The sequence below is a fragment of the Parasteatoda tepidariorum genome, chromosome 3, assembly GCF_982258835.1.
Source record: "Parasteatoda tepidariorum strain Cologne lab strain chromosome 3, Ptep-v5.0, whole genome shotgun sequence".
Taxonomy (NCBI): Eukaryota; Metazoa; Arthropoda; class Arachnida; order Araneae; family Theridiidae; genus Parasteatoda; species Parasteatoda tepidariorum.
This window is the reverse complement of record NC_141757.1, coordinates 13,875,418-13,903,361: the sequence shown is the minus strand read 5'-3', so window position 1 is coordinate 13,903,361 and position 27,944 is coordinate 13,875,418. Positions and strand designations below refer to the sequence as shown.

Below are 27,944 nucleotides of genomic sequence, written 5' to 3'. Positions count from 1 at the left end.
TTAATTCAATTCTATGAAGGGGAATCTTTTCATAGATCGATAGCTACTCTCCCTACATTGGTGGCCCGGACGTGATGTGAACACGTTTACCTTGGCAGAAACGCTCACTACGATTTGAACACGTCTACTTCCATGGCTTATCTTCATTGAACAGTTCACTTGCTACTTGTGAAAGCGACGTTATCCACCTCCACGTGCTGTTGCCACTCAGTTTCGATCACACATAGCGTAGAACGTATTTATTCAACTGCTAATGGCAACACAGGAGCGACCACAACCGTGAACTTAATACAACTCTCACGATCAGCGCTCAAAAAGTACGGTGATCTTAATACAGCTCTCCCGGCTTCTCACAAAGCAGCAATGAATCAACTAGTTGCATCCGTTCATTGAATTCTATCACAGATATAATTTTGGTGGGGGAGTACTGTAGTGCAACTACCACTGCAGAAATATAATTCCAATTCACTAGTATATAAAACATGTTAACTCGATTCTATGTGGTGGTACCTTTTCATAGACGAAGGTCGACATTGTCGATAATTACTGTCTCCATAATGTATAAATAAAATAAATAAAAAGCTAAATATTTGTTGAAAATTAAAATAAGTAAAAAGAAGTTGAAAGAGTTTTCTTCGTGATTTCAAATCCAAATATTTCTTCAATGAAGTACCACGTAAGCTTTACATATCAATTCTTTATCGGAAGCTACAGAAATCGAGCATGAATGTTCCCAAAGCTGCTAAATATGACACGGCATAGAAAGACTGATAATTTGGGGAAAGGTTCATAATTTTTAAATGTATTTTAATGCTACCTTTTTTTACATATTCATATTACTTTTTTATTTGGCTTTGCTAATTTCCGTCAATATTGAGTTTCGCGTTTGTTAGTTTTCGCTTAAAATATTCAGTTTGTACGAAATTTTGTCTCTTGTATCAGAAAATGATAAAATATTTATCTATCATACTGCGGAAGAGTAAATGTTATAAATCTAACTCTATCATGATAAGACGGGTTTTACTTCCTTCCAAATGAGCTTAAATCAACGCTAAAATGTAAACATTTTATAAATCCCGCAGTTATTTAATTGAGTAAATAAAGTCTGCATAAAGATATAATGAGTCGAAAATCATGCATCACTAAGAAACTCTCCACATTAAATTTTAAAATATTTTTCGTCATTAATAAATAAATATTCGAAGAAGAAGGTTATTTTTAAAAATGTTTTTAAGTTTAAATAAATAACTTGAATGGTATTTACTAAAAATTGAAAATATATAATTGATTATGAAAATTGAATTTACTAAGCATAGATTTCTAAATACGTTAAGCAAAAAGTTACGAACTCGAAAGATAGTACAGACAGATTAACGTCCTGTTTTCAGAATTAGTTCGCACTCGCAAGCAGAGTACTTGTCCTAAGTCAATCATATATAGGACATGACAATAAGAAGACTATTTCTTTTAAACCATCCCTCATACATTGATTATTTATTTATAAATTACCAATTGTGTTTTAAATATCCGTAATAAAAACAGAAAATATCAAAATATCTAAAACGAAAAATATCTGTAATAAAAACAGGAAATATCAAAATATGTAAAATGAAAAATACCCGTAATGAAAATTGGATACATTAGTTCGTAAAACGGAAAATATCCGCATTAAAAAGGGAAAAGATTACTTTCTTGAGATAACGGAAAAATTTCGGCTAACTTTGCCACCAGTAAATTCCTTGCTTTTTGAGGGAATTTCAAAAGTGTGTCAGTGTTAAGTTAAAAATTGCCAGTGTGTCAGTTAAATTGTCAGTCAATTTAAAAGTGTGTCAGTGTTTCGTTAGTTAAAAAATAGTACAGTGTTTAGTTAAAAATTGCGTAAACAGTTGATGACTCCGTATCCTTGTAATTTTGAACCAATCCTGAAGACAAGGAAACTACTGGATAAGTACTCCCAAAGGTATGATTTGTTCGTAGTGAACATTTAAGATGTTCTGTTCCAAAATAATGTTTTAGTAATCATATAACACACTGTAAAATATTCTAGTGCATCTTTACACTAATAATGGGGGCAACATTAAATAACTAGTACGACACTAACTACTAATGCTGTAGTGAAACTCCAGGAATGTTCTTTTACACTATTTTTGAAGTAAAGAAGCTGCCATTATTTTCGGTTTTGAGTACTAAAATTTACACTAAAAATGAGATACCATACAGTAAAGTTGTTTTCACGTTATGATTCATGATACACCACACCGATTTTTATACAGACATTATCTTGTAAACCAAACCAACACGTGAATGACATAGAGATAATAGGAAAATGAATTGGAATTAGGCTTAACAGAACATAAACGAATCGAAATTATATATTATAAAACTATTCACAGTTCATAGATTTCAAAACCTCCAAGAAACAGTTATTCAAATTGCACAACTGAGAACATGCATGCATTTCGTAAAGATTAACTTTTGATTCAATAGATGCATAACAGCGTGAATGTGAAGTAAACACTTGAAAGTAACTCGTTCTCAAATGTAAACAACATAATGGGCTGGCTGCAAGTGACGTAATGCGGGTATCATCGTGATTGATTATTGAAACGTGATATTTATTTGCGTTATAAATTCTTCTTTTCAGTCTATTTCGAGTACGCCAAATCCATCAAGTATCGATTTTCTTAAGTGACACTTTCTATATTCATCCACAAAGATTTCAATTCTTTCACTATATATTTCAATCACGAAGACATGAAGAACATAACAATTTAATTATGTATCAATGCTACCATGTACCCAAAATACCACGTTTACAATAAAATACACAAACAAATTATAAATCTAAATTAAGTAAAAAACGAGAAAGAATTATATTTCAACTGGTTTTGATGTGCGATACTGTGGTCTCTTTAATTAACTTCACGTTAATTAACATTCTAACTTTCATGGAGAAACTTAATCCAACTTTAACTAGCCATTTTTTGATATTATGTTTTTATTAGTTGTTCGTTTCATTCTATCTTAAGAAAGCTAAACCTGTCAAGTATCAATTTTCTTAAGTGACACATTCTATATTCATTCACAAATACTTCAATTCTTTCACTATATATTTCTTGCTAAGGCTCGAAGCCATGAAGAACATAAACAAACTAATTATGTATCGAAGCTACCAGGTACCCAAAATATCCTATCATACAAAATACATAAACAAATAATAAATCTAAACTAAGTAATTTGTAGCAGTCAATGAGAATAACAAATGGCGCACCCTTTACAATCATGAGTTATATAAAAAGTATAAATAACCACACATAGTTCATATTATTAAGGCCAATCACATTCGATGGCTGGGACACCTTTATAGATACGATGATAAAAGCCCCGCAAAAAAGTAACCTATTTTAAACCAGAAGGTACAAGAAAAAGGGATCGTCCACCAACTAGGTAGGGGGCTAAACGCAGTTGAAAGGGACCTAAAGATAATAGGAATAGCTAACTGGTAAGCCATGGCACAGAATAGATCAAGATGGCAAAAACTTATTGAGGCGGCCTTGGCCCGACATAGGCTGTAGTGCCCAAGAAGAAGAAGAAGTAATTTACGAGAAAGAATTATATTTCAACTGGTTTGATGTGCGACACGGTGCTGCATGTAATTAACTTCACTTAACGCACATTCTAACTTTTGTGGGGAAACTTAATTCAACTTTAACTATAGCCATTTTGTTTATAAGCGATTAGCTGACGTCATAGATCACATGCGTGGGTATTCGTGATCTTCTTTTTATTGAAGCCCAAGTACCCAATTACGATATTCAGACCACGCTTTTTACGATTATAACTCTTATATCATGAAAAAGGCATTTGAGATTGGTATAAGCTTTTTCCATTATAGCTTAAACAACATATTTTAGGAACGTCGACTTTGTGTTGATTTGAAATAAAGTGTTCCTTAATCCACATTATTTTTGGGGTTGCTAAGCATTAAATTCGGAGAGATATTGTTTTTACAGGGCATAAAACAAAAATGTTTACCTTCTTTCAAAGTTTCAACTTCTACATCGTCAGATGGTGGTCCTGCTCCTTTACTGTTAAATGCCTGGATTCGAATCAAATATTTGGTGCTTCTCTGTAGATTGCTCAGAATTCTTTCCTCTCGAAAATTGTCTGTGACCTCTAGGGTCTTGTAAACGTATTTATCTTTAGATTCTTTAATCTTGTAACCAACGTAATATCCTTTGACTTGACCATACTGAGAGGTGAAGTCTGGTGGCTGAAAAAAAAAATTTGAGAATGTTTGTCCAAAAATAAAATAATATGTTTTCTTTTCTACTGATATAGGTTTTTTTTTAAATTTATAGAAAGCAAATGAGATTTAAAAAAAATAGTGCGTGGAGTCTCTCCGCGAGGAAGAAGTGAAACTTCGTAATGTGGAAATGAAAATAGGAAGGGGTAGAAATTGATTTTTAGTGAAATCATATTATTTCCTTCAGACGAACTTTATTAACAATGCTTACAATTCACAATTGATCGCATCTTTTAATTATCATTTTCGAGTGGAGAAATATCCAAATCTATAACATTTACAATGGGATTATGATAACTAAAGTAAGATACGAAATGTTTGAGTTCTATTTTTTCAATATTTCTTGCAAAAACTGCATCAATAGTAGTTCCCCCCTTTGGTTGTTGGATCATTCCTACCGTTTATCATTTCTAATCCTAATTTGTCTTTAAGGAAGGTTAATAATGTTTCAGCTTCAGGTAATGAGAAATTCACATTAAAATCTCCTGCAAGGATCACACAATAATCAATTTCTTCACCAGTAACGTCTGCCAGAGCTTGTGAACCTGCAGTGGATAGTGGAAATAAAGATTTTGCAATAAATAATTTAATATCCCTCATGGCTGCATTTGGTGAAATATAAATGGCAATTAGAAAAGAGAAAAAATAACAATCAATTGATATTCACAAGAGACGTACCTTGACATAACTTTAAATCCGTCGCATTGTCCGTGGGACTGTTTTCACTCATTTTTTACAATTGTTATCCACTAAGTTTGAAAATAAAAAATACTGCCCTATTAAATTATATGTGTATCAAATCAAACTAAAATATTTATAGAAAAACAATACTTTTATGACTGCTAGAGAGAACCAAAACAATATGGAAATATGAATGAGGGAAAACTGGATCCCACCACGTGATTTCCCGGCCAATAAAAATGTATCGTTAAACGTTTAACGCAACCTTGTTGGAAGTCGCATAAGAAGTATCACTTCAATAATCATTTTCAACAATGTGTTATAAAAGCGGATCCCCTTGTTAAGTATTTGGTCTAAATAAAAGTTTTATGTTATGTATATTCAATAGCAATTTTATTTCAAGAAAAAAGTAATATTTTGCGATAAAAAAAATATGTCAAAAATGTAAATATTTGTCAAAATTATTCTCCCTTTCTTTGTCTTCCATAAATTTAAACGATATACATACGTCGAGTATGCATGTCGTTAAAATTTATGGAAGACAAAGAAAGGGAGAATAATTTTGACAAATATTTACATTTTTTTCTCTATTTTCTGATCCAGTTCCTTTATAATCAAGAAAGTTAATGGCCTTATTTTAATTGATCTGTAAAGAAAGTAAACCTGATCATAAAAAATTCAGTAAGCAAATAAATTCCAATCATTATAAAGTATATATTATTTTTAACATTTGTACCCATAATTTATATATACTACTAATTTTAAGTATAAATTTTTATAATATCTGATTCATCGCCTTAACATGATAAAATATGCGTTTTAAAACATATAAGTGATATAAAAATGATTGTACACCAACAAGTACTTAAATGTAGAAATAACGAACGATATATTCAACTCTGATTTATAGCAAACTTTATCACTTGAATTTGGTTTGAAAGTCTAAGATTATGGTTCCTCGGACAAGTCATCACCAAAATTATGCACAATTACGAGCTAAACTAAAATTTAAATCTTTTTTGAGTACTGATTGGCTTAATATTTACTTCCTAATCATCAAAAAATAAGCTGTTTTTGAGGTTGACAGATGTAGAAAAAATACACCTAAGGTTAAGTTTTCCACAAAAAATAACCTCATAAATAAACCTCGATTTCGACATCATTTACACCTCTCGAAATCAACCTTACATATAACTCAGAAATAATTGTAGTTTAGATCGGTGGAAATTATTCACCCCTCAAATATACGTATTTGCTTAAAGTGTAGAAAAATAATCCGTACACCTCAAAAAGAACCATAAGACCTCAGAAATACCTTAAATTTTTGTAATGGCTGTCAGTTCTTTTTATTAAGTATATTAATATTTAGGTGCATATATATATATATATATATATATATATATATATATATATATATATATATATATATATATATAACTATATATATATATATATATATATATATATATATATATATATATATATATATATATATATATATATATATATATATATATATATATATATATATATATATATATAACTATATATATATATATATAACTATATATATATATATATATATATATTATATAGTCAAAAATTAGCTACGCATTACGCACACTAAGTCAAACACAATAAATCATACTATTCCTAGATATTAGACAAAATATTTAAAAAAAATAGTTTTTTTTGTCCTACAAACTTTATTCGGTTTAACTCTAGTTATTAAAATTAGTATTAATATAATGTAATGCATGTATTTTTAATGGCATTGACGCTAATCTACAAGTTCAAAAAAAAAATTCTCTAAAAGAATTGAAAGTAATGTTTTGAAGTGGACAAAAAGATAAGAATAATATGAAACTTACGCTTAATAGTTAATCTTTTGTCAGCTTAGAGAATGTGTTAATTTAGATCATTTATATTTTAAATAAAGGTGAAGTATTTTTTTTTTCTGAGAAAGTTTTACAATGTAGCTGAAAGAAAAAAATGCATTATGTGTGCGTTAAAAATAAAGTACTTTGACTTCTGTTGATCTCATGGAAAGTTTCAAAATATTAAGAGGCTTATAATGAAAGATTATAAAATGTTCTAAGTTCTTAAGCTGAAAACTCAAGTTCAATCAATATCAGAATAAATAAAAGCGTACTTAATCCTATGATTTCGGCTTCAGCGTTAGTATAATTTTCTTAAGCAGTGACAAAAATAGCTTTGTAATATATAATACTTTCATACTTGTAGAAAAATGTAAAAAAAAAAGATTAAAGGTTTATATTTTGCCAGCGTATGACACAATATATGCATTTAAGGGAAAATTTTCAAAAGAATGTTTAAGTTAAATGCTAAAATTTTGTGAATGTAATAAATCTACGCAAAAAATAAATCTGGTTAAAAAAAACTTAATTTCGGTTGGTAAAACCAAACTAAACTTAAACAATTAGTTTGGTAATTTTTCTGTTAATATGGTGACAGATTACCGGAAACTCTGTTTTTCACAATCATAGTTAATTACCACACATTTTGTAAAAATTACAAAACTTAGAAGTAAATTTACCCAATAAATGGTTTTCATACCATGCTCTAAAGTATGAGGTAAAAATTTAAAAATTTTATCTCTTACTATAAAATGATATTTTATTCTTGACAAGCGGAATACCCGTTCCTCGAACGGGGTGACAATAAAAAAGTAGTTAACGTTGATCTACAGGACAAATTATGCACAAAACTTAAAGACTTATTTCGACACAATTAAGCTAAAAAAAAATTATTTTTTTTAAATGTATTGCAAATTTTTTTCTCTTCCTGACTTATTTTCACGTTATTAGTACAGTTTTCTGAGAAATTCATCTCATCAAAATAAAAATTTGCTATATTCAGTATTATTTGGCAAAGGGTCATATCCTGACAGTCAAAACTTATCTTAATCACCTTTTCTCGGTGGCCTTACAGTGGGTCGTACAAAACCTATTCCCACAGTACCTATACTAGATGTCTTGTTATCAATGTTAGTATCCTTATAACCGATTAAAAACTATATATAGAATTTTTATAATATCAGTAGTAATTAGGTATCATTGGCGTCAGTAATAATTTGTCCATTTTAATGCTTCTCCAAGAGGAATAAACACTTTTTTCCCCAATTAATTGAGATAATTTCATTATTTCAGATAATTTTTAATACAAATTTATTTTATTATATCAATTTAAACCTTTAACCAAATTTAAGCATTATTGGTGTCAATAACAATATGGTCATTTTTGTGATTTTCATAGACGAATAAAGTATCTTTCCTTCATTTTTAGATTTTTAATGTAATTTTAATTGTTAATAAATAATGGATTTTTAATGTAGTTTAGATTTTTCTTAATTTCAATTTGGATAATTAATTGTAATTCTCGAAAATAATTAGTCAAGATACTAAGATTATTTTTAGAAATCATTTTTGATGAACTAGCTTAAAGTAGGGGAGAGTCGGGTAGCCCCGCCCACATGAGGAGTATTGCTTATATTTCTGAATAATATTGAGTAATAATCAATATTTTTGTATCTTTCTTTTGTTTTACCATCTAATTAAATAATGTAAAAAGAATAAACCAAAAAAGGATAGTTTTACTTAAAAAAATAGAAATTTAAAAAAACAAGCTTTTCAGTTCTTTTCAAAAAGTATTGGGTAGCCCCGCCCAGTTACAAAAATTATGTTTTTCGACTGTTTTTTCAGGTGTAAATGAAAGTGACCAATGAATTGACAATAGATATACCTCATTTATCATTTTTATCACAAAATTTTTTATTTATTACATATTTATATACTTTTAGATAATTCTATCATTTAATAACAATCATTTAATGTCAACAAAATTTGTGGTTAAAAATGCATATAACATTCAAATGTGAAGCAATAAAATAATAATCTTTGCAACCATGCATTTATCGACAAAATAAAATTGGGCGGTGATACCCAACATTCATGAGAGCGGACCTACCCGAAATCCAATTTTCGAAATCCAAAGATGTAAATTTCAGAAATTCCATAAGGAGAAAATTTTTGAATGTTTAAAAACTGAATCTGAAAGGCTTTGAATTTTCCCCAAATTGTGGCTTTTAAATTTTTCATGTTAATCTAGTTTCATAATAAGCGTAGAAGATATAGAAAGATAAACCTAACATTAATGAATTACTGAAACAAATTCGCAGTACTTATAAAAATTTATATAACTGGGTGAAAAGTTCTATTTCCTGTAATGATAGAGTTCTTGATAAAAATAAAAAAATACTAAATAATCTGTTAATACGACTCAACTTAGCAATCTTATTCTGAGAATTATAAAATAAATCGATAATCAATCTGTCTGATTTGATGATATGAAATAACAGAAAAAAAGTTTTCGTTAAAACGTAATGCACTTAAAATGAAGAGAACTGGTTTGACATTTCAAGAGAGGTGACCTATATAACGACTACAGGTGCTTTTAGAGTCAATATTTTTAAGTAAATTCTATGATTTACGTGGCTCGGGGTTCTAGGGGTATGATTCTCGCTTTGGGTGCGAGAGTTCCCGGGTTCAAATCCCGACCGGGCCCGTTTCTATACCCAACGCATTTGATGCAAATTTTGTTAACTTTTATAAAAGATTACTATAAGAAACAGAACAGAAATAAAGTAAATGAAGTTTTCGTGAAAACATAATGCATATAAAAGTATCAGCTTTGTGTGGCTCGGTGGTGGATTCTCGCTTTGGGTGCGAGAGGTCCCGGGTTCAAATCCCGGCCGGGCCCATTTTTATACCCAACGCATTTGATACATATTTTGTTAACTTTATCACAGATTACTATAAAAAACAGAACAGAAATAAAGTAAATGAAGTTTTCGTGAAAATGCAATGCATTTAAAAGTATCAGCTTTGTGTGGCTCGGTGGACTAGGGGTATGATTCTCGCATTGGGTGCGAGAGGTCCCGGTTTAAAATCCCGGCCGGGTCCGTTTATTTACCCAACGCATTTGATACATATTTTTTTAACTTCTATCACAGATTACTATAAAAACAGAACAGAAAAAAAGTAAATGAAGTTTAAGTGAAAACGTAATGCATTTAAAATTATCAGCTTTGTGTGGCTCGGTGGTCTAAGGGTATGATTTTCGCTTTGGGTGCGAGAGGTCCCGTGTTCAAATCCCGGCCGATCCCGTTTTTGTACCCAACGATTTGATACATATTTTGCTAAATTTCATCACATATTACTATAAAAATCAGAACAGAAAAAAAGTAAATGAAGTTTTCGTGAAAACGTAATGCGTTTAAAATTATCAGCTTTGTGTGGCACTTTGGTCTGGGGGAATGATTCTCGCTTTGGGTGCGAGAGGTCCCGGGTTAATATCCGGCCCTACCCGTTTTTATACCCAACGCATTTGATACATATTTTGTTAACTTTTATCCAAGATTACTATAAAAAACAGACAAGAAAAAAATAAATGAAGTTTTCGTGAAAATGTAATGCATTTAAAAGTATCAGCTTTGTGTGGCTCTAGGGTCTAGGGGTTTGATTCTCGCTTTGGGAGCGAGAGGTCCAGGGTTTAAATCCCGGCAGGGCCCTTTTTTATACCCAACGCATTTGATACATATTTTTTTAACTTCTATCACAGATTACTATAAAAACAGAACTGAAAAAAAGTAAATGAAGTTTAAGTGAAAACGTAATGCATTTAAAATTATCAGCTTTGTGTGGCTCGGTGGTATAGGGGTATGATTCTCGATTTGGGTGCTAGAGGTCCCGGGTTCAAATCCCGAATGGACCCTTTTTTATACCCAACACATTTGATACATATTTTGTTAACTTTTATCACTGATTACTATAAAAAACAGAACAGAAAAATAGTAAATGAAGTTTTTGCGAAAACGTAATGCATTAAAAAGTATCAGCTTTGTGTAGCTCTTAGGTCTAGGGGTATGATTCTCGCTTTGGGAGCGAGAGGTCCAGGGTATAAATCACGGCCGCGCCCGTTTTTATACCCAACACATTTGATACATATTTTGTTAACTTTTATCACAGATTACTATAAGAAACAGAACAGAAAAAAAGTAAATGAAGCTTTCGTGAAAACGTAATGCATATATAAGTATCAGCTTTGTGTGGCTCGGTGGTCTAGGGGTATGATTCTCGCTTTGGGGGCGAGAGGTTCCGGTTTCAAATCCCGTCCGGGCCCGTCTTTATACCCAACGCATTTGATACATATTTTTTTAACTTCTATCACAGATTACTATAAAAACAGAACAGAAAAAAAGTAAAGGAAGTTTAAGTGAAAACGTAATGAATTTAAAATTTTCAGCTTTGTGAGGCTCGATGGTCTAGGGGTATGATTCTCGCTATGGGTGCGAGAGGTCCCGGGTTACAATCCCGGCTGTGCCCGTTTTTATACCAAACGCATTTGATACATATTTTGTTAACTTTTATCACAGATTACTATAAAAAACTGAACATAAAAAAAGTAAATGAAGTTTCCGCGAAAACGTAATGCATATAGAAGTATCAGCTTTCTGTGGCTCGGTGGTCTAGGGGTATGATTCTCGCTTTGGGTGCGAGAGATCCCGGGTTAAAATCCCGGCCGGGCACGTTTTTATACCCAACGAATTTGATACATATTTTGACAACATTTATCGCAGATTTATATGAAAAACAGAACAGAAAAAAAGTAAATGAAATTTTCGTGAAAACGTAATGCATTTAAAATTATCAGCTTTGTGTGGCTCGGTGGTCTGGGGGTATGATTCGAGCTATGAGAAAGAGAGGTCCCGGGTTCAAATCCCGGCTGGGCCCGTTTTTATACTCAACGCATTTGATACATATTTTGTTAACTTTTATCACAGATTACTATAAAAACAGAACAGAAAAAAAGTAAATGAAGTTTAAGTGAAAGCGTAATGCATTTAAAATTATCAGCTTTGTGTGGCTCGGTGGTCTAGGGGTATGATTCTCGCTTTGGGCGCGAGAGGTCCCGGGTTCAAATCCCGGCCGGGCCCGTTTTTATACCCAACGCATTTGGTACATATTTTTTTAACTTCCATCACAGATTACTATAAAAACAGAACAGAAAAAAAGTAAATGAAGTTTAAGTGAAAACGTAATGCATTTAAAATGATCCACTTTGTGTGGCTCGGTGGTCTAGGGGTATGGTTCTCGCTTTGGGTGCGAGAGGTCCCGGGTTCAAATCTCGGCCGGGCCCGTTTTTATACCCAACGCATTTGATACATATTTTGTTAACTTTTATCACAGATTACTATAAGAAACAGAACAGAAAAAAGTAAATGAAGCTTTCGTGAAAACGTAATGCATATAAAAGTATCAGCTTTGTGTGGCTCGGTGGTCTAGGGGTATGATTCTCGCTTTGGGTGCGAGAGGTCCCGGGTTCAAATCCCGGCCGGGCCCGTTTTTATACCCAACGCATTTGATACATATTTTGTTAACTTCTATCACAGATTACTATAGAATCAGAACAGAAAAAAAGTAAATGAAGTTTAAGTGAAAACGTAATGCATTTAAAATTATCAGCTTTGTGTGGCTCGGTGGTCTAGGGGTATGATTCTCGCTTTGGGTGAGAGTGGTCCCGGGTTCAAATCTCGGCCAGGCCCGTTTTTATACCCAACGCATTTGATACATATTTTGTTAACTTTATCACAGATTACTATAAGAAACAGAACAGAAAAAAAGTAAATGAAGTTTTCGTTAAAACGTAATGCATTTAAAATTATCAGCTTTGAGTGGCTCGGTGGTCTAGGGGTATGATTATCGCTTTGGGTGCGAGATGTCCCATGTTCAAATCCCGGCCGGGCCCGTTTTTATACCCAACGCATTTGGTATATATTTTTTTAACTTCTTTCACAGATTACTATAAAAACAGAACAGAAAAAAAGTAAATGAAGTTTAAGTGAAAACGTAATGCATTTAAAATTATCAGCTTTGTGTGGCTCGGTGGTCTAGGGGTATGATTCTCGCTTTGGGTGCGAGAGGTCTCGGGTTCAAATCCCGGCCATTCCCGTTTTTATACCCAACGCATTTGATACATATTTTGTTAACTTTATCACAGATTACTATAAGAAACAGAACAGAAAAAAGTTAATGAAGTTTTCGTTAAAACGTAATGCATTTAAAATTCTCGGCATTGTGTGGCTCGGTGGTCTAGGGGTATGATTCTCGCTTTGGGTGCGAGAGGTCCCGGGATCAAATCCCGGCCGGGCCCGTTTTTATACCCAACGCATTTGATACATATTTTGTTAACTTTATCACAGATTACTATAAGAAACAGAACAGAAAAAAAGTAAATGAAGTTTTCGTTAAAACGTAATGCATTTAAAATTATCAGCTTTAAGTGGCTCGGTGGTCAAGGGGTATGATTAGCGCTTTGGGTGCGAGAGGTCCCGGGTTCAGATCCCGGCCGGGCACGTTTTTATACCCAACGCATTTGGTATATATTTTTTTAACTTCTATCACAGATTACTATAAAAACAGAACAGAAAAAAAGTAAATGAAGTTTAAGTGAAAACGTAATGCATTTAAAATTATCAGCTTTGTGTGGCTCGGTGGTCTAGGGGTATGATTCTCGCTTTGGGTGCTAGAGGTCCCGGGTACAAATCCCGGCCAGGCCCGTTTTTATACCCAACGTATTTGGTTCATATTTTTTTAACTTCTATCACAGATTACTATAAGAAACAGAACAGAAAAAAAGTAAATGAAGTTTTCGTTAAAACGTAATGCATTTAAAATTATCAGCTTTGAGTGGCTCGGTGGTCAAGGGGTATGATTATCGCTTTGGGTGCGAGAGGTCCCGGGTTCAAATCCCGGCCGGGCCCGTTTTTATACCCAACGCATTTGGTATATATTTTTTTAACTTCTATCACAGATTACTATAAAAACAGAACAGAAAAAAAGTAAATGAAGTTTAAGTGAAAACGTAATGCATTTAAAATTATCAGCTTTGTGAGGATCGGTGGTCTAGGGGTATGATTCTCGCTTTGGGTGCGAGAGGTCCCGGGTTCAAATCCCGGCCGGGCCCGTTTTTATACCCAACGCATTTGGTATATATTTTTTTAACTTCTATCACAGATTACTATAAGAAACAGAACAGAAAAAAAGTAAATGAAGTGTAAGTGAAAACGTAATGCATTTAAAATTATCAGCTTTGTGTGGCTCGGTGGTCTAGGGGTATGATTCTTACTTTGGGTGCGAGAGGTCCCGGGTTCAAATCCCGGCTGGGCCCGTTTTTATACCCAACGCATTTGATACAGATTTTGTTAACTTTATCACAGATTACTATAAGAAGCAGAACAGAAAAAAAGTAAATGAAGTTTTCGTGAAAACGTAATGAATTTAAAATTATCACCTTTGTGTGGCTCGGTGGTCTAGGGGTATGATTCTCGCTTTGGGTGCGAGAGGTCCCGGGTTCAAATCTCGGCCGGGCCCGTTTTTATACCCAACGCTTTTGATACATATTTTGTGAACTTTATCACAGATTACTATAAAAAACAGAACAGAAATAAAGTAAATGAAGTTTTCGTGAAAATTCTATGCATTTAAAAGTATCAGCTTCGTGTGGCTCGGTGGTCTAGGGGTATGATTCTCGCTTTGGGTGCGAGAGGTCCCGGGTTCAAATCCCGGCCGGGCACGTTTTTATACCCAACGCATTTGGTATATATTTTTTTAACTTCTATCACAGATTACTATAAAAACAGAACAGAAAAAAGTAAATGAAGTTTAAGTGAAAACGTAATGTATTTAAAATTATCAGCTTTGTGTGGCTCGGTGGTCTAGACGTATGGTTCTCGCTTTGGGAGCAAGAGATCCCGTTTTCAAATCCCGGCCGTTCCCGTTTTTATACCCAACGCATTCGATACATATTTTTTTAACTTCTATCACAGATTACTTTAAAAACAGAACAGAAAAAAAGTAAATGAAGTTAAAGTGAAAACGTATTGCATTTAAAATTATCAGCTTTGTGTGGCTCGGTGGTCTAGGGGTATGATTCTCGCTTCGGGTGCGAGAGGTCCCGGGTTCAAATCCCGGCCGGGCCCGTTTTTATACCCAACGCATTTGATACATATTTTGTTAACTTTATCACAGATTACTATAAGAAACAGAACAGAAAAAAAGTAAATGAAGTTTTCGTTAAAACGTAATGCATTTAAAATTATCAGCTTTGAGTGGCTCGGTGGTCAAGGGGTATGATTATCGCTTTGGGTGCGAGAGGTCCCGGGTTCAAATCCCGGCCGGGCCCGTTTTTATACCCAACGCATTTGGTATATATTTTTTTAACTTCTATCACAGATTACTATAAAAACAGAACAGAAAAAAAGTAAATGAAGTTTAAGTGAAAACGTAATGTATTTAAAATTATCAGCTTTGTGTGGCTCGGTGGTCTAGACGTATGGTTCTCGCTTTGGGAGCGAGAGATCCCGTTTTCAAATCCCGGCCGTTCCCGTTTTTATACCCATCGCATTCGATACATATTTTTTTAACTTCTATCACAGATTACTTTAAAAACAGAACAGAAAAAAAGTAAATGAAGTTTTCGTGAAAATTCTATGCATTTAAAAGTATCAGCTTTGTGTGGCTCGGTGGTCTAGGGGTATGATTCTCGCTTTGGGTGCGAGAGGTCCCGGGTTCAAATCCCGGCCGGGCCCGTTCTTATACCCAACGCAGTTGGTACATATTTTTTTAACTTCTATCACAGATTAATATAAAAACAGAACAGAAAAAAGTAAATGAAGTTTAAGTGAAAACGTAATGTATTTAAAATTATCAGCTTTGTGTGGCTCGGTGGTCTAGACGTATGGTTCTCGCTTTGGGAGCGAGAGATCCCGTTTTCAAATCCCGGCCGTTCCCGTTTTTATACCCAACGCATTCGATACATATTTTTTTAACTTCTATCACAGATTACTTTAAAAACAGAACAGAAAAAAAGTAAATGAAGTTTAAGTGAAAACGTAATGCATTTAAAATTATCAGCTTTGTGTGGCTCGGTGGTCTAGGGGCATGATTCTCGCTTTGGGTGAGAGTGGTCCCGGGTTCAAATCCCGGCCGGGCCCGTTTTTATACCCAACGCATTTGATACATATTTTGTTAACTTTATCACAGATTACTATAAGAAACAGAACAGAAAAAAAGTAAATGAAGTTTTCGTTAAAACGTAATGCATTTAAAATTATCATCTTTGAGTGGCTCGGTGGTCTAGGGGTATGATTATCGCTTTGGGTGCGAGATGTCCCATGTTCAAATCCCGGCCGGGCCCGTTTTTATACCCAACGCATTTGGTATATATTTTTTTAACTTCTTTCACAGATTACTATAAAAACAGAACAGAAAGAAAGTAAATGAAGTTTAAGTGAAAACGTAATGCATTTAAAATTATCAGCTTTGTGTGGCTCGGTGGTCTAGGGGTATGATTCTCGCTTTGGGTGCGAGAGGTCCCGGGTTCAAATCCCGGCCATTCCCGTTTTTATACCCAACGCATTTGATACATATTTTGTTAACTTTATCACAGATTACTATAAGAAACAGAACAGAAAAAAGTAAATGAAGTTTTCGTTAAAACGTAATGCATTTAAAATTCTCAGCATTGTGTGGCTCGGTGGTCTAGGGGTATGATTCTCGCTTTGGGTGCGAGAGGTCCCGGGATCAAATCCCGGCCGGGCCCGTTTTTATACCCAACGCATTTGATACATATTTTGTTAACTTTATCACAGATTACTATAAGAAACAGAACAGAAAAAAAGTAAATGAAGTTTTCGTTAAAACGTAATGCATTTAAAATTATCAGCTTTAAGTGGCTCGGTGGTCAAGGGGTATGATTAGCGCTTTGGGTGCCGGGTTCAGATCCCGGCCGGGCACGTTTTTATACCCAACGCATTTGGTATATATTTTTTTAACTTCTATCACAGATTACTATAAAAACAGAACAGAAAAAAAGTAAATGAAGTTTAAGTGAAAACGTAATGCATTTAAAATTATCAGCTTTGTGTGGCTCGGTGGTCTAGGGGTATGATTCTCGCTTTGGGTGCGAGAGGTCCCGGGTACAAATCCCGACCAGGCCCGTTTTTATACCCAACGTATTTGGTTCAAATTTTTTTAACATCTATCACAGATTACTATAAGAAACAGAACAGAAAAAAAGTAAATGAAGTTTTCGTTAAAACGTAATACATTTAAAAGTATCAGCTTTGTGTGGTTCGGTGGTCTAGGGGTATGATTCTCGCTTTGGGTGCGAGAGGTCCCGGGTTCAAATTCCGGCCGGGCCCGTTTTTATACCCAACGCATTTGGTACATATTTTTTTAACTTCTATCACAGATTACTATAAAAACAGAACAGAAAAAAGCAAATGAAGTTTAAGTGAAAACGTAATGCATTTAAAATTATCAGCTTTGTGTGGCTCGGTGGTCTAGAGATATGGTTCTCGCTTTGGGAGCGAGAGGTCCCGTTTTCAAATCCCGGCCGTTCCCGTTCTTATACCCAACGCATTTGATACATATTTTTTTAACTTCTATCACAGATTACTTTAAAAACAGAACAGAAAAAAAGTAAATGAAGTTTAAGTGAAAACGTAATGCATTTAAAATTATCAGCTTTGTGTGGCTCGGTGGTCTAGAGGTATGGTTCTCGCTTTGGGAGCGAGAGATCCCGTTTTCAAATCCCGGCCGTTCCCGTTTTTATACCCAACGCATTCGATACATATTTTTTTAACTTCTATCACAGATTACTTTAAAAACAGAACAGAAAAAAAGTGAATGAAGTTTAAGTGAAAACGTAATGCATTTAAAATTATCAGCTTTGTGTGGCTCGGTGGTCTAGGGGCATGATTCTCGCTTTGGGTGCGAGAAGTCCCGGGTTCAAATCCCGGCCGGGCCCATTTTTAAACCCAACGCATTTGATACATATTTTGTTAACTTCTATCACAGATTACTAAAAAAACAGAACAGAAAAAAAGTAAATGAAGTTTAAGTGAAAACGTAATGCATTTAAAATTATCAGCTTTGTGTGGCCCGGTGGTCTACGGGTATGATTCTCGCTTTGGGTGCGAGAGATCCCGGGTTCAAATCCCAGCCGGGACCGTTTTTATACCCAACGCATTTGGTACATATTTTTTTAACTTCTATCACAGATTACTATAAAAACAGAACAGAAAAAAAGTAAATGAAGTTAAAGTGAAAACGTATTGCATTTAAAATTATCAGCTTTGTGTGGCTCGGTGGTCTAGGGGTATGATTCTCGCTTTGGGTGCGAGAGGTCCCGGGTTAAAATCCCGGCTGGGCCCGCTTTTATACCCAACGCATTTGATACAAATATTGTTAACTTTATCACAGATTACTATAAGAAACAGAACAGAAAAAAAGTAAATGAAGTTTTCGTTAAAACGTAATGCATTTAAAATTATCAGCTTTGTGTGGCTCTGAGGTCTAGGGTTATGATTCTCGCTTTGGGTGCGAGAGGTCCCGGGTTCAAATCCCGGCCGGGCCCGTTTTTATACCCAACGCATTTGATACATATTTTGTTAACTTCTATCACAGATTACTATAAAAGCAGAACAGAAAAAAAGTAAATGAAGTTTAAGTGAAAACGTAATGCATTTAAAATTATCAGCTTTGTGTGGCTCTTTGGTCTAGGGGTATGATTCTCGCTTTGGGTGCGAGAGGTCCCGGGTTCAAATCCCGGCCGGGCCCGTTTTTATACCCAACGCATTTGGTACATATTTTGTTAACTTCTATCACAGATTACTATAAAAGCAGAACAGAAAAAAAGTAAATGAAGTTTAAGTGAAAACGTAATGCATTTAAAATTAGCAGCATTGTGTGGCTCGGTGGTCTAGGGGTATGATTCTCGCTTTGGGTGCGAGAGGTCCCGGGTTCAAATCCCGGCCGGGCCCGTTTTTATACCCAACGCATTTGATACATATTTTGTTAACTTCTATCACAGATTACTATAAGAAACAGAACAGAAAAAAAGTAAATGAAGTTTAAGTGAAAACGTAATGCATTTAAAATTATCAGCTTTGTGTGGCTCGGTGGTCTAGGGGTATGATTCTCGCTTTGGGTGCGAGAGGTCCCGGGTTCAAATCCCGGCCGGGCCCGTTTTTATACCCAACGCATTTGATACATATTTTGTTAACTTCTATCACAGATTACTATAGAAACAGAACAGAAAAAAAGTAAATGAAGTTTAAGTGAAAACGTAATGCATTTAAAATAATCAGCTTTGTGTGGCTCGGTGGTCTAGGGGTATGATTCTCGCTTTGGGTGCGAGAGGTCCCGGGTTCAAATCCCGGCCGGGCCCGTTTTTATACCCAACGCATTTGATACATATTTTGTTAACTTCTATCACAGATTACTATAAAAACAGAACAGAAAAAAAGTAAATGAAGTTTAAGTGAAAACGTAATGCATTTAAAATTATCAGCTTCGTGTGGCCCGGTGGTCTAGGGGTATGATTCTCGCTTTGGGTGCGAGAGGTCCCGGGTTCAAATCCCGGCTGGGCCCGCTTTTATACCCAACGCATTTGATACAAATATTGTTAACTTTGTCACAGATTACTATAAAAGCAGAAAAGAAAAAAATTAAATGAAGTTTAAGTGAAAACGTAATGCATTTAAAATTCTCAGCTTTGTGTGGCTCGGTGGTCTAGGGGTATGATTCTCGCTTTGGGTGCGAGAGGTCCCGCGTTCAAATCCCGGCCGGGCCCGTTTTTATACCCAACGCATTTGGTACATATTTTTTTAACTTCTATCACAGATTACTATAGAAACAGAACAGAAAAAAAGTAAATGAAGTTTTCGTTAAAACGTAATGCATTTAAAATTATCAGCTTTGTGTGGCTCGGTGGTCTAGGGGTATGATTCTCGCTTTCGGTGCGAGAGGTCCCGGGTTCAAATCCCGGCCGGGCCCGTTTTTATACCCAACGCATTTGATACATATTTTGTTAACTTCTATCACAGATTACTATAAAAACAGAACAGAACAAAGGAAATGAAGTTTAAGTGAAAACGTAATGCATTTAAAATTATCAGCTTCGTGTGGCCCGGTGGTCTAGGGGTATGATTCTCGCTTTGGGTGCGAGAGGTCCCGGGTTCAAATCCCGGCTGGGCCCACTTTTATACCCAACGCATTTGATACAAATATTGTTAACTTTATCACAGATTACTATAAGAAACAGAACAGAAAAAAAGTAAATGAAGTTTTCGTTAAAACGTAATGCATTTAAAATTATCAGCTTTGTGTGGCTCGGTGGTCTAGGGGTATGATTCTCGCTTTCGGTGCGAGAGGTCCCGGGTTCAAATCCCGGCCGGTCACGTTTTTATACCCAACGCATTTGATACATATTTTGTTAACTTCTATCACAGATTACTATAAAAGCAGAACAGAAAAAAAGTAAATGAAGTTTAAGTGAAAACGTAATGCATTTAAAATTATCAGCTTTGTGTGGCTCGGTGGTCTAGGGGTATGATTCTCGCTTTGGGTGCGAGAGATCCCGGGTTCAAATCCCGGCCGGGCCCGTTTTTATACCCAACGCATTTGATACATATTTTGTTAACTTCTATCACAGATTACTATAAAAACAGAACAGAAAAAAAGTAAATGAAGTTTAAGTGAAAACGTAATGCATTTAAAATTATCAGCTTCGTGTGGCCCGGTGGTCTAGGGGTATGATTCTCGCTTTGGGTGCGAGAGGTCCCGGGTTCAAATCCCGGCTGGGCCCACTTTTATACCCAACGCATTTGATACAAATATTGTTAACTTTATCACAGATTACTATAAGAAACAGAACAGAAAAAAAGTAAATGAAGTTTTCGTTAAAACGTAATGCATTTAAAATTATCAGCTTTGTGTGGCTCGGTGGTCTAGGGGTATGATTCTCGCTTTCGGTGCGAGAGGTCCCGGGTTCAAATCCCGGCCGGTCACGTTTTTATACCCAACGCATTTGATACATATTTTGTTAACTTCTATCACAGATTACTATAAAAGCAGAACAGAAAAAAAGTAAATGAAGTTTAAGTGAAAACGTAATGCATTTAAAATTATCAGCTTTGTGTGGCTCGGTGGTCTAGGGGTATGATTCTCGCTTTGGGTGCGAGAGGTCCCGCGTTCAAATTCCGGCCGGGCCCGTTTTTATACCCAACGCGTTTGATACATATTTTGTTAACTTCTATCACAGATTACTATAAGAAACAGAACAGAAAAAAAGTAAATGAAGTTTTCGTTAAAACGTATTGCATTTAAAATTATCAGCTTTGTGTGGCTCGGTGGGCTAGGGGTATGATTCTCGCTTCGGGTGCGAGAGGTCCCGGGTTCAAATCCCGGCCGGGCCCGTTTTTATACCCAACGCATTTGGTACATATTTTTTTAACTTCTATCACAGATTACTATAAAAACAGAAAAGAAAAAAATAGATGAAGTTTAAGTGAAAACGTAATGAATTTAAAATTATCAGCTTTGTGTGGCTCGGTGGTCAAGGGGTATGATTCTCGCTTTGGGTGCGAGAGGTCCCGGGTTTAAATCCCGGCTGGGCCCGTTTTTAAACCCAACGCATTTGATACATATTTTGTTAACTTCTATCACAGATTACTATAAAAACAGAACAGAAAAAAAGTAAATGAAGTTTAAGTGAAAACGTAATGCATTTAAAATTATCAGCTTTGTGTGGCTCGGTGGTCTAGGGGTATGATTCTCGCTTTGGGTGCGAGAAGTCCCGGGTTCAAATCCCGGCTGGGCCCGCTTTTATACCCAACGCATTTGATACAAATATTGTTAACTTTATCACAGATTACTATAAGAAACAGAACAGAAAAAAAGTAAATGAAGTTTTCGTTAAAACGTAATGCATTTAAAATTATCAGCTTTGTGTGGCTCGGTGGTCTAGGGGTATGATTCTCGCTTTCGGTGCGAGAGGTCCCTGGTTCAAATCCCGGCCGGTCCCGTTTTTATATCCAACGCATTTGATACATATTTTGTTAACTTCTATCACAGATTACTATAAAAGCAGAACAGAAAAAAAGTAAATGAAGTTTAAGTGAAAACGTAATGCATTTAAAATTATCAGCTTTGTGTGGCTCGGTGGTCTAGGGGTATGATTCTCGCTTTGGGTGCGAGAGGTCCCGGATTCAAATCCCGGCCGGGCCCGTTTTTATACCCAACGCATTTGATACATATTTTGTTAACTTCTATCACAGATTACTATAAAAGCAGAACAGAAAAAAAGTAAATGAAGTTTAAGTGAAAACGTAATGCATTTAAAATTATCAGCTTTGTGTGGCTCGGTGGTCTAGGGGTATGATTCTCGCTTTGGGTGCGAGAGGTCCCGGGTTCAAATCCCGGCCGGGCCCGTTTTTATACCCAACGCATTTGATGCATATTTTGTAACTTTATCACAGATTACTATAAGAAACAGAAGAGAAAAAAAGTAAATGAAGTTTTCGTTAAAACGTAATGCATTTAAAATTATCAGCTTTGAGTGGCTCGGTGGTCTAGGGGTATGATTCTCGCTTTGCGTGCGAGAGGTCCCGGGATCAAATCCCGGCCGGGCCCGTTTTTATACCCAACGCATTTGGTGTATATTTTTTTAACTTTATTACAGATTACTATAAAACAGAACAGAAAAAAAGTAAATGAAGTTTAAGTGAAAACGTAATGCATTTAAAATTATCAGCTTTGTGAGGATCGGTGGTCTAGGGGTATGATTCTCGCTTTGGGTGCGAGAGGTCCCGGGTTCAAATCCCGGCCGGGCCCGTTTTTATACCCAACGCATTTGGTATATATTTTTTTAACTTCTATCACAGATTACTATAAGAAACAGAACAGAAAAAAAGTAAATGAAGTTTAAGTGAAAACGTAATGCATTTAAAATTATCAGCTTTGTGTGGCTCGGTGGTCTAGGGGTATGATTCTCGCTTTGGGTGCGAGAGGTCCCGGGTTCAAATCCCGGCCGGGCCCGTTTTTATACCCAACGCATTTGATACATATTTTGTTAACTTCTATCACAGATTACTATAGAAACAGAACAGAAAAAAAGTAAATGAAGTTAAAGTGAAAACGTAATGCATTTAAAATTATCAGCTTTGTGTGGCTCGGTGGTCTAGGGGTATGATTCTCGCTTTGGGTGCGAGAGGTCCCGGGTTCAAATCCCGGCCGGGCCCGTTTTTATACCCAACGCATTTGGTATATATTTTTTTAACTTCTATCACAGATTAGTATAAGAAACAGAACAGAAAAAAATAAATGAAGTTTAAGTGAAAACGTAATGCATTTAAACTTATCAGCTCTGTGCAGCTCGGTGGTCTAGGGGTATGATTCTCGCTTTGGGTGCGAGAGGTCCCGGGTTCAAATCCCGGCCGGGCCCGTTTTTATACCCAACGCATTTGATACATATTTTGTTAACTTTATCACAGATTACTATAAGAAACAGAACAGAAAAAAGTAAATGAAGTTTTCGTTAAAACGTAATGCATTTAAAATTATCAGCTTTGAGTGGCTCGGTGGTTTAGGGGTATGATTATCGCTTTGGGTGCGAGAGGTCCCGGGTTCAAATCCCGGCCGGGCCCGTTTTTATACCCAACGCATTTGGTACATATTTTGTTAACTTCTATCACAGATTACTATAAAAGCAGAACAGAAAAAAAGTAAATGAAGTTTAAGTGAAAACGTAATGCATTTAAAATTATCAGCTTTGTGTGGCTCGGTGGTCTAGGGGCATGATTCTCGCTTTGGGTGAGAGTGGTCCCGGGTTCAAATCCCGGCCGGGCCCGTTTTTATACCCAACGCATTTGATACATATTTTGTTAACTTTATCACAGATTACTATAAGAAACAGAACAGAAAAAAAGTAAATGAAGTTTTCGTTAAAACGTAATGCATTTAAAATTATCATCTTTGAGTGGCTCGGTGGTCTAGGGGTATGATTCTCGCTTTGGGTGCGAGAGGTCCCGGGTTCAAATCCCGACCGGGCCCATTTTTATACCCAACGCATTTGATACATACTTTGTTAACTTCTATCACAGATTACTATAAGAAACAGAACAGAAAAAAAGTAAATGAAGTTTAAGTGAAAACGTAATGCATTTAAAATTATCTGCTTTGTGTGGCTCGGTGGTCTAGGGGTATGATTCTCGCTTTGGGTGCGAGAGGTCCCGGGTTCAAATCCCGGCCGGGCCCGTTTTTATACCCAACGCATTTGATACATATTTTGTTAACTTCTATCTCAGATTACTATAGAAACAGAACAGAAAAAAAGTAAATGAAGTTTAAGTGAAAACGTAATGCATTTAAAATTATCAGCTTTGTGTGGCTCGGTGGTCTAGGGGTATGATTCTCGCTTTGGTTGCGAGAGGTCCCGGGTTCCAATCCCGGCCGGGCCCGTTTTTATACCCAACGCATTTGGTACATATTTTGTTAACTTCTATCACAGATTACTATAAAAGCAGAACAGAAAAAAAGTAAATGAAGTTTAAGTGAAAACGTAATGCATTTAAAATTATCAGCTTTGTGTGTCTCGGTGGTCTAGGGGTATGATTCTCGCTTTGGGTGCGAGAGGTCCCGGGTTCGAATCCCGGCCGGTCCCGTTTTTATACCCAACGCATTTGATACATATTTTGTTAACTTCTATCACAGATTACTATAAAAGCAGAACAGAAAAAAAGTAAATGAAGTTTAAGTGAAAACGTAATGCATTTAAAATTATCAGCTTTGTGTGGCTCGGTGGTCTAGGGGTATGATTCTCGCTTTGGGTGCGAGAAGTCCCGGGTTCAAATCCCGGCTGGGCCCGCTTTTATACCCAACGCATTTGATACAAATATTGTTAACTTTATCACAGATTACTATAAGAAACAGAACAGAAAAAAAGTAAATGAAGTTTTCGTTAAAACGTAATGCATTTAAAATTATCAGCTTTGTGTGGCTCGGTGGTCTAGGGGTATGATTCTCGCTTTCGGTGCGAGAGGTCCCTGGTTCAAATCCCGGCCGGTCCCGTTTTTATATCCAACGCATTTGATACATATTTTGTTAACTTCTATCACAGATTACTATAAAAGCAGAACAGAAAAAAAGTAAATGAAGTTTAAGTGAAAACGTAATGCATTTAAAATTATCAGCTTTGTGTGGCTTGGTGGTCTAGGGGTATGATTCTCGCTTTGGGTGCGAGAGGTCCCGGATTCAAATCCCGGCCGGGCCCGTTTTTATACCCAACGCATTTGATACATATTTTGTTAACTTCTATCACAGATTACTATAAAAGCAGAACAGAAAAAAAGTAAATGAAGTTTAAGTGAAAACGTAATGCATTTAAAATTATCAGCTTTGTGTGGCTCGGTGGTCTAGGGGTATGATTCTCGCTTTGGGTGCGAGAGGTCCCGGGTTCAAATCCCGGCCGGGCCCGTTTTTATACCCAACGCATTTGATGCATATTTTGTAACTTTATCACAGATTACTATAAGAAACAGAAGAGAAAAAAAGTAAATGAAGTTTTCGTTAAAACGTAATGCATTTAAAATTATCAGCTTTGAGTGGCTCGGTGGTCTAGGGGTATGATTCTCGCTTTGCGTGCGAGAGGTCCCGGGATCAAATCCCGGCCGGGCCCGTTTTTATACCCAACGCATTTGGTGTATATTTTTTTAACTTTATTACAGATTACTATAAAACAGAACAGAAAAAAAGTAAATGAAGTTTAAGTGAAAACGTAATGCATTTAAAATTATCAGCTTTGTGAGGATCGGTGGTCTAGGGGTATGATTCTCGCTTTGGGTGCGAGAGGTCCCGGGTTCAAATCCCGGCCGGGCCCGTTTTTATACCCAACGCATTTGGTATATATTTTTTTAACTTCTATCACAGATTACTATAAGAAACAGAACAGAAAAAAAGTAAATGAAGTTTAAGTGAAAACGTAATGCATTTAAAATTATCAGCTTTGTGTGGCTCGGTGGTCTAGGGGTATGATTCTCGCTTTGGGTGCGAGAGGTCCCGGGTTCAAATCCCGGCCGGGCCCGTTTTTATACCCAACGCATTTGATACATATTTTGTTAACTTCTATCACAGATTACTATAGAAACAGAACAGAAAAAAAGTAAATGAAGTTAAAGTGAAAACGTAATGCATTTAAAATTATCAGCTTTGTGTGGCTCGGTGGTCTAGGGGTATGATTCTCGCTTTGGGTGCGAGAGGTCCCGGGTTCAAATCCCGACCGGGCCCATTTTTATACCCAACGCATTTGATACATACTTTGTTAACTTCTATCACAGATTACTATAAGAAACAGAACAGAAAAAAAGTAAATGAAGTTTAAGTGAAAACGTAATGCATTTAAACTTATCAGCTCTGTGCAGCTCGGTGGTCTAGGGGTATGATTCTCGCTTTGGGTGCGAGAGGTCCCGGGTTCAAATCCCGGCCGGGCCCGTTTTTATACCCAACGCATTTGATACATATTTTGTTAACTTTATCACAGATTACTATAAGAAACAGAACAGAAAAAAAGTAAATGAAGTTTTCGTTAAAACGTAATGCATTTAAAATTATCAGCTTTGAGTGGCTCGGTGGTTTAGGGGTATGATTATCGCTTTGGGTGCGAGAGGTCCCGGGTTCAAATCCCGGCCGGGCCCGTTTTTATACCCAACGCATTTGGTACCTATTTTGTTAACTTCTATCACAGATTACTATAAAAGCAGAACAGAAAAAAAGTAAATGAAGTTTAAGTGAAAACGTAATGCATTTAAAATTATCAGCTTTGTGTGGCTCGGTGGTCTAGGGGTATGATTCTCGCTTTGGGTGCGAGAGGTCCCGGGTTCAAATCCCGACCGGGCCCATTTTTATACCCAACGCATTTGATACATACTTTGTTAACTTCTATCACAGATTACTATAAGAAACAGAACAGAAAAAAAGTAAATGAAGTTTAAGTGAAAACGTAATGCATTTAAAATTATCTGCTTTGTGTGGCTCGGTGGTCTAGGGGTATGATTCTCGCTTTGGGTGCGAGAGGTCCCGGGTTCAAATCCCGGCCGGGCCCGTTTTTATACCCAACGCATTTGATACATATTTTGTTAACTTCTATCTCAGATTACTATAGAAACAGAACAGAAAAAAAGTAAATGAAGTTTAAGTGAAAACGTAATGCATTTAAAATTATCAGCTTTGTGTGGCTCGGTGGTCTAGGGGTATGATTCTCGCTTTGGTTGCGAGAGGTCCCGGGTTCCAATCCCGGCCGGGCCCGTTTTTATACCCAACGCATTTGGTACATATTTTGTTAACTTCTATCACAGATTACTATAAAAGCAGAACAGAAAAAAAGTAAATGAAGTTTAAGTGAAAACGTAATGCATTTAAAATTATCAGCTTTGTGTGTCTCGGTGGTCTAGGGGTATGATTCTCGCTTTGGGTGCGAGAGGTCCCGGGTTCGAATCCCGGCCGGTCCCGTTTTTATACCCAACGCATTTGATACATATTTTGTTAACTTCTATCACAGATTACTATAAAAGCAGAACAGAAAAAAAGTAAATGAAGTTTAAGTGAAAACGTAATGCATTTAAAATTATCAGCTTTGTGTGGCTCGGTGGTCTAGGGGTATGATTCTCGCTTTGGGTGCGAGAGGTCACGGGTTCAAATCCCGGCCGGGCCCGTTTTTATACCCAACGCATTTGGTACATATTTTGTTAACTTCTATCACAGATTACTATAAAAGCAGAACAGAAAAAAAGTAAATGAAGTTTAAGTGAAAACGTAATGCATTTAAAATTATCAGCTTTGTGTGGCTCGGTGGTCTAGGGGTATGATTCTCGCTTTGGGTGCGAGAGGTCCCGGGTTCAAATCCCGGCCGGGCCCGTTTTTATACCCAACGCATTTGATACATATTTTGTTAACTTCTATCACAGATTACTATAGAAACAGAACAGAAAAAAAGTAAATGAAGTTTAAGTGAAAACGTAATGCATTTAAAATTATCA

General features: G+C 35.9%; 1 protein-coding gene and 36 non-coding genes across 37 annotated transcripts in view; 36 read left to right on the top strand and 1 right to left on the bottom strand.

Moving 5' to 3' along the window:
* The window catches only part of LOC107444320 (cell adhesion molecule Dscam1-like), a 230,960-nt gene that overhangs the window by 31,891 nt on the left and 171,125 nt on the right, over positions 1–27,944 (bottom strand). The window contains exon 18 of the mRNA XM_087158837.1: positions 4,036–4,273. Coding sequence (XP_087014963.1) covers positions 4,036–4,273 — 238 coding nt within the window. The remainder of the gene's footprint in view (positions 1–4,035; positions 4,274–27,944) is intronic.
* TRNAP-UGG (transfer RNA proline (anticodon UGG)) lies at positions 11,931–12,002 on the top strand. The gene has a single exon. It is a non-coding gene; the product is annotated as a tRNA-Pro (tRNA).
* TRNAP-UGG (transfer RNA proline (anticodon UGG)) lies at positions 12,337–12,408 on the top strand. The gene has a single exon. It is a non-coding gene; the product is annotated as a tRNA-Pro (tRNA).
* TRNAP-UGG (transfer RNA proline (anticodon UGG)) lies at positions 13,148–13,219 on the top strand. The gene has a single exon. It is a non-coding gene; the product is annotated as a tRNA-Pro (tRNA).
* On the top strand, positions 14,368–14,439 carry TRNAP-UGG (transfer RNA proline (anticodon UGG)). The gene has a single exon. It is a non-coding gene; the product is annotated as a tRNA-Pro (tRNA).
* On the top strand, positions 14,571–14,643 carry TRNAP-UGG (transfer RNA proline (anticodon UGG)). The gene has a single exon. It is a non-coding gene; the product is annotated as a tRNA-Pro (tRNA).
* On the top strand, positions 14,976–15,047 carry TRNAP-CGG (transfer RNA proline (anticodon CGG)). The gene has a single exon. It is a non-coding gene; the product is annotated as a tRNA-Pro (tRNA).
* On the top strand, positions 15,585–15,656 carry TRNAP-UGG (transfer RNA proline (anticodon UGG)). The gene has a single exon. It is a non-coding gene; the product is annotated as a tRNA-Pro (tRNA).
* Positions 16,598–16,669, top strand: TRNAP-UGG (transfer RNA proline (anticodon UGG)). Its single transcript has one exon. It is a non-coding gene; the product is annotated as a tRNA-Pro (tRNA).
* TRNAP-UGG (transfer RNA proline (anticodon UGG)) lies at positions 18,213–18,284 on the top strand. Its single transcript has one exon. It is a non-coding gene; the product is annotated as a tRNA-Pro (tRNA).
* Positions 18,822–18,893, top strand: TRNAP-UGG (transfer RNA proline (anticodon UGG)). Its single transcript has one exon. It is a non-coding gene; the product is annotated as a tRNA-Pro (tRNA).
* Positions 19,026–19,097, top strand: TRNAP-UGG (transfer RNA proline (anticodon UGG)). Its single transcript has one exon. It is a non-coding gene; the product is annotated as a tRNA-Pro (tRNA).
* Positions 19,229–19,300, top strand: TRNAP-UGG (transfer RNA proline (anticodon UGG)). The gene has a single exon. It is a non-coding gene; the product is annotated as a tRNA-Pro (tRNA).
* Positions 19,432–19,503, top strand: TRNAP-UGG (transfer RNA proline (anticodon UGG)). The gene has a single exon. It is a non-coding gene; the product is annotated as a tRNA-Pro (tRNA).
* TRNAR-UCG (transfer RNA arginine (anticodon UCG)) lies at positions 19,837–19,908 on the top strand. Its single transcript has one exon. It is a non-coding gene; the product is annotated as a tRNA-Arg (tRNA).
* TRNAP-UGG (transfer RNA proline (anticodon UGG)) lies at positions 20,039–20,110 on the top strand. The gene has a single exon. It is a non-coding gene; the product is annotated as a tRNA-Pro (tRNA).
* TRNAP-UGG (transfer RNA proline (anticodon UGG)) lies at positions 20,445–20,516 on the top strand. The gene has a single exon. It is a non-coding gene; the product is annotated as a tRNA-Pro (tRNA).
* On the top strand, positions 20,648–20,719 carry TRNAP-UGG (transfer RNA proline (anticodon UGG)). Its single transcript has one exon. It is a non-coding gene; the product is annotated as a tRNA-Pro (tRNA).
* On the top strand, positions 21,258–21,329 carry TRNAP-CGG (transfer RNA proline (anticodon CGG)). Its single transcript has one exon. It is a non-coding gene; the product is annotated as a tRNA-Pro (tRNA).
* Positions 21,663–21,734, top strand: TRNAP-UGG (transfer RNA proline (anticodon UGG)). Its single transcript has one exon. It is a non-coding gene; the product is annotated as a tRNA-Pro (tRNA).
* On the top strand, positions 22,272–22,343 carry TRNAP-UGG (transfer RNA proline (anticodon UGG)). Its single transcript has one exon. It is a non-coding gene; the product is annotated as a tRNA-Pro (tRNA).
* On the top strand, positions 22,879–22,950 carry TRNAP-UGG (transfer RNA proline (anticodon UGG)). The gene has a single exon. It is a non-coding gene; the product is annotated as a tRNA-Pro (tRNA).
* On the top strand, positions 23,082–23,153 carry TRNAP-UGG (transfer RNA proline (anticodon UGG)). The gene has a single exon. It is a non-coding gene; the product is annotated as a tRNA-Pro (tRNA).
* On the top strand, positions 23,285–23,356 carry TRNAP-UGG (transfer RNA proline (anticodon UGG)). The gene has a single exon. It is a non-coding gene; the product is annotated as a tRNA-Pro (tRNA).
* TRNAP-UGG (transfer RNA proline (anticodon UGG)) lies at positions 23,487–23,558 on the top strand. Its single transcript has one exon. It is a non-coding gene; the product is annotated as a tRNA-Pro (tRNA).
* TRNAP-UGG (transfer RNA proline (anticodon UGG)) lies at positions 23,893–23,964 on the top strand. Its single transcript has one exon. It is a non-coding gene; the product is annotated as a tRNA-Pro (tRNA).
* Positions 24,097–24,168, top strand: TRNAP-UGG (transfer RNA proline (anticodon UGG)). Its single transcript has one exon. It is a non-coding gene; the product is annotated as a tRNA-Pro (tRNA).
* On the top strand, positions 24,706–24,777 carry TRNAP-UGG (transfer RNA proline (anticodon UGG)). The gene has a single exon. It is a non-coding gene; the product is annotated as a tRNA-Pro (tRNA).
* Positions 25,315–25,386, top strand: TRNAP-UGG (transfer RNA proline (anticodon UGG)). Its single transcript has one exon. It is a non-coding gene; the product is annotated as a tRNA-Pro (tRNA).
* On the top strand, positions 25,922–25,993 carry TRNAP-UGG (transfer RNA proline (anticodon UGG)). The gene has a single exon. It is a non-coding gene; the product is annotated as a tRNA-Pro (tRNA).
* On the top strand, positions 26,125–26,196 carry TRNAP-UGG (transfer RNA proline (anticodon UGG)). The gene has a single exon. It is a non-coding gene; the product is annotated as a tRNA-Pro (tRNA).
* TRNAP-UGG (transfer RNA proline (anticodon UGG)) lies at positions 26,329–26,400 on the top strand. The gene has a single exon. It is a non-coding gene; the product is annotated as a tRNA-Pro (tRNA).
* On the top strand, positions 26,532–26,603 carry TRNAP-UGG (transfer RNA proline (anticodon UGG)). Its single transcript has one exon. It is a non-coding gene; the product is annotated as a tRNA-Pro (tRNA).
* TRNAP-UGG (transfer RNA proline (anticodon UGG)) lies at positions 26,735–26,806 on the top strand. Its single transcript has one exon. It is a non-coding gene; the product is annotated as a tRNA-Pro (tRNA).
* Positions 26,939–27,010, top strand: TRNAP-UGG (transfer RNA proline (anticodon UGG)). The gene has a single exon. It is a non-coding gene; the product is annotated as a tRNA-Pro (tRNA).
* On the top strand, positions 27,548–27,619 carry TRNAP-UGG (transfer RNA proline (anticodon UGG)). The gene has a single exon. It is a non-coding gene; the product is annotated as a tRNA-Pro (tRNA).
* Positions 27,751–27,822, top strand: TRNAP-UGG (transfer RNA proline (anticodon UGG)). The gene has a single exon. It is a non-coding gene; the product is annotated as a tRNA-Pro (tRNA).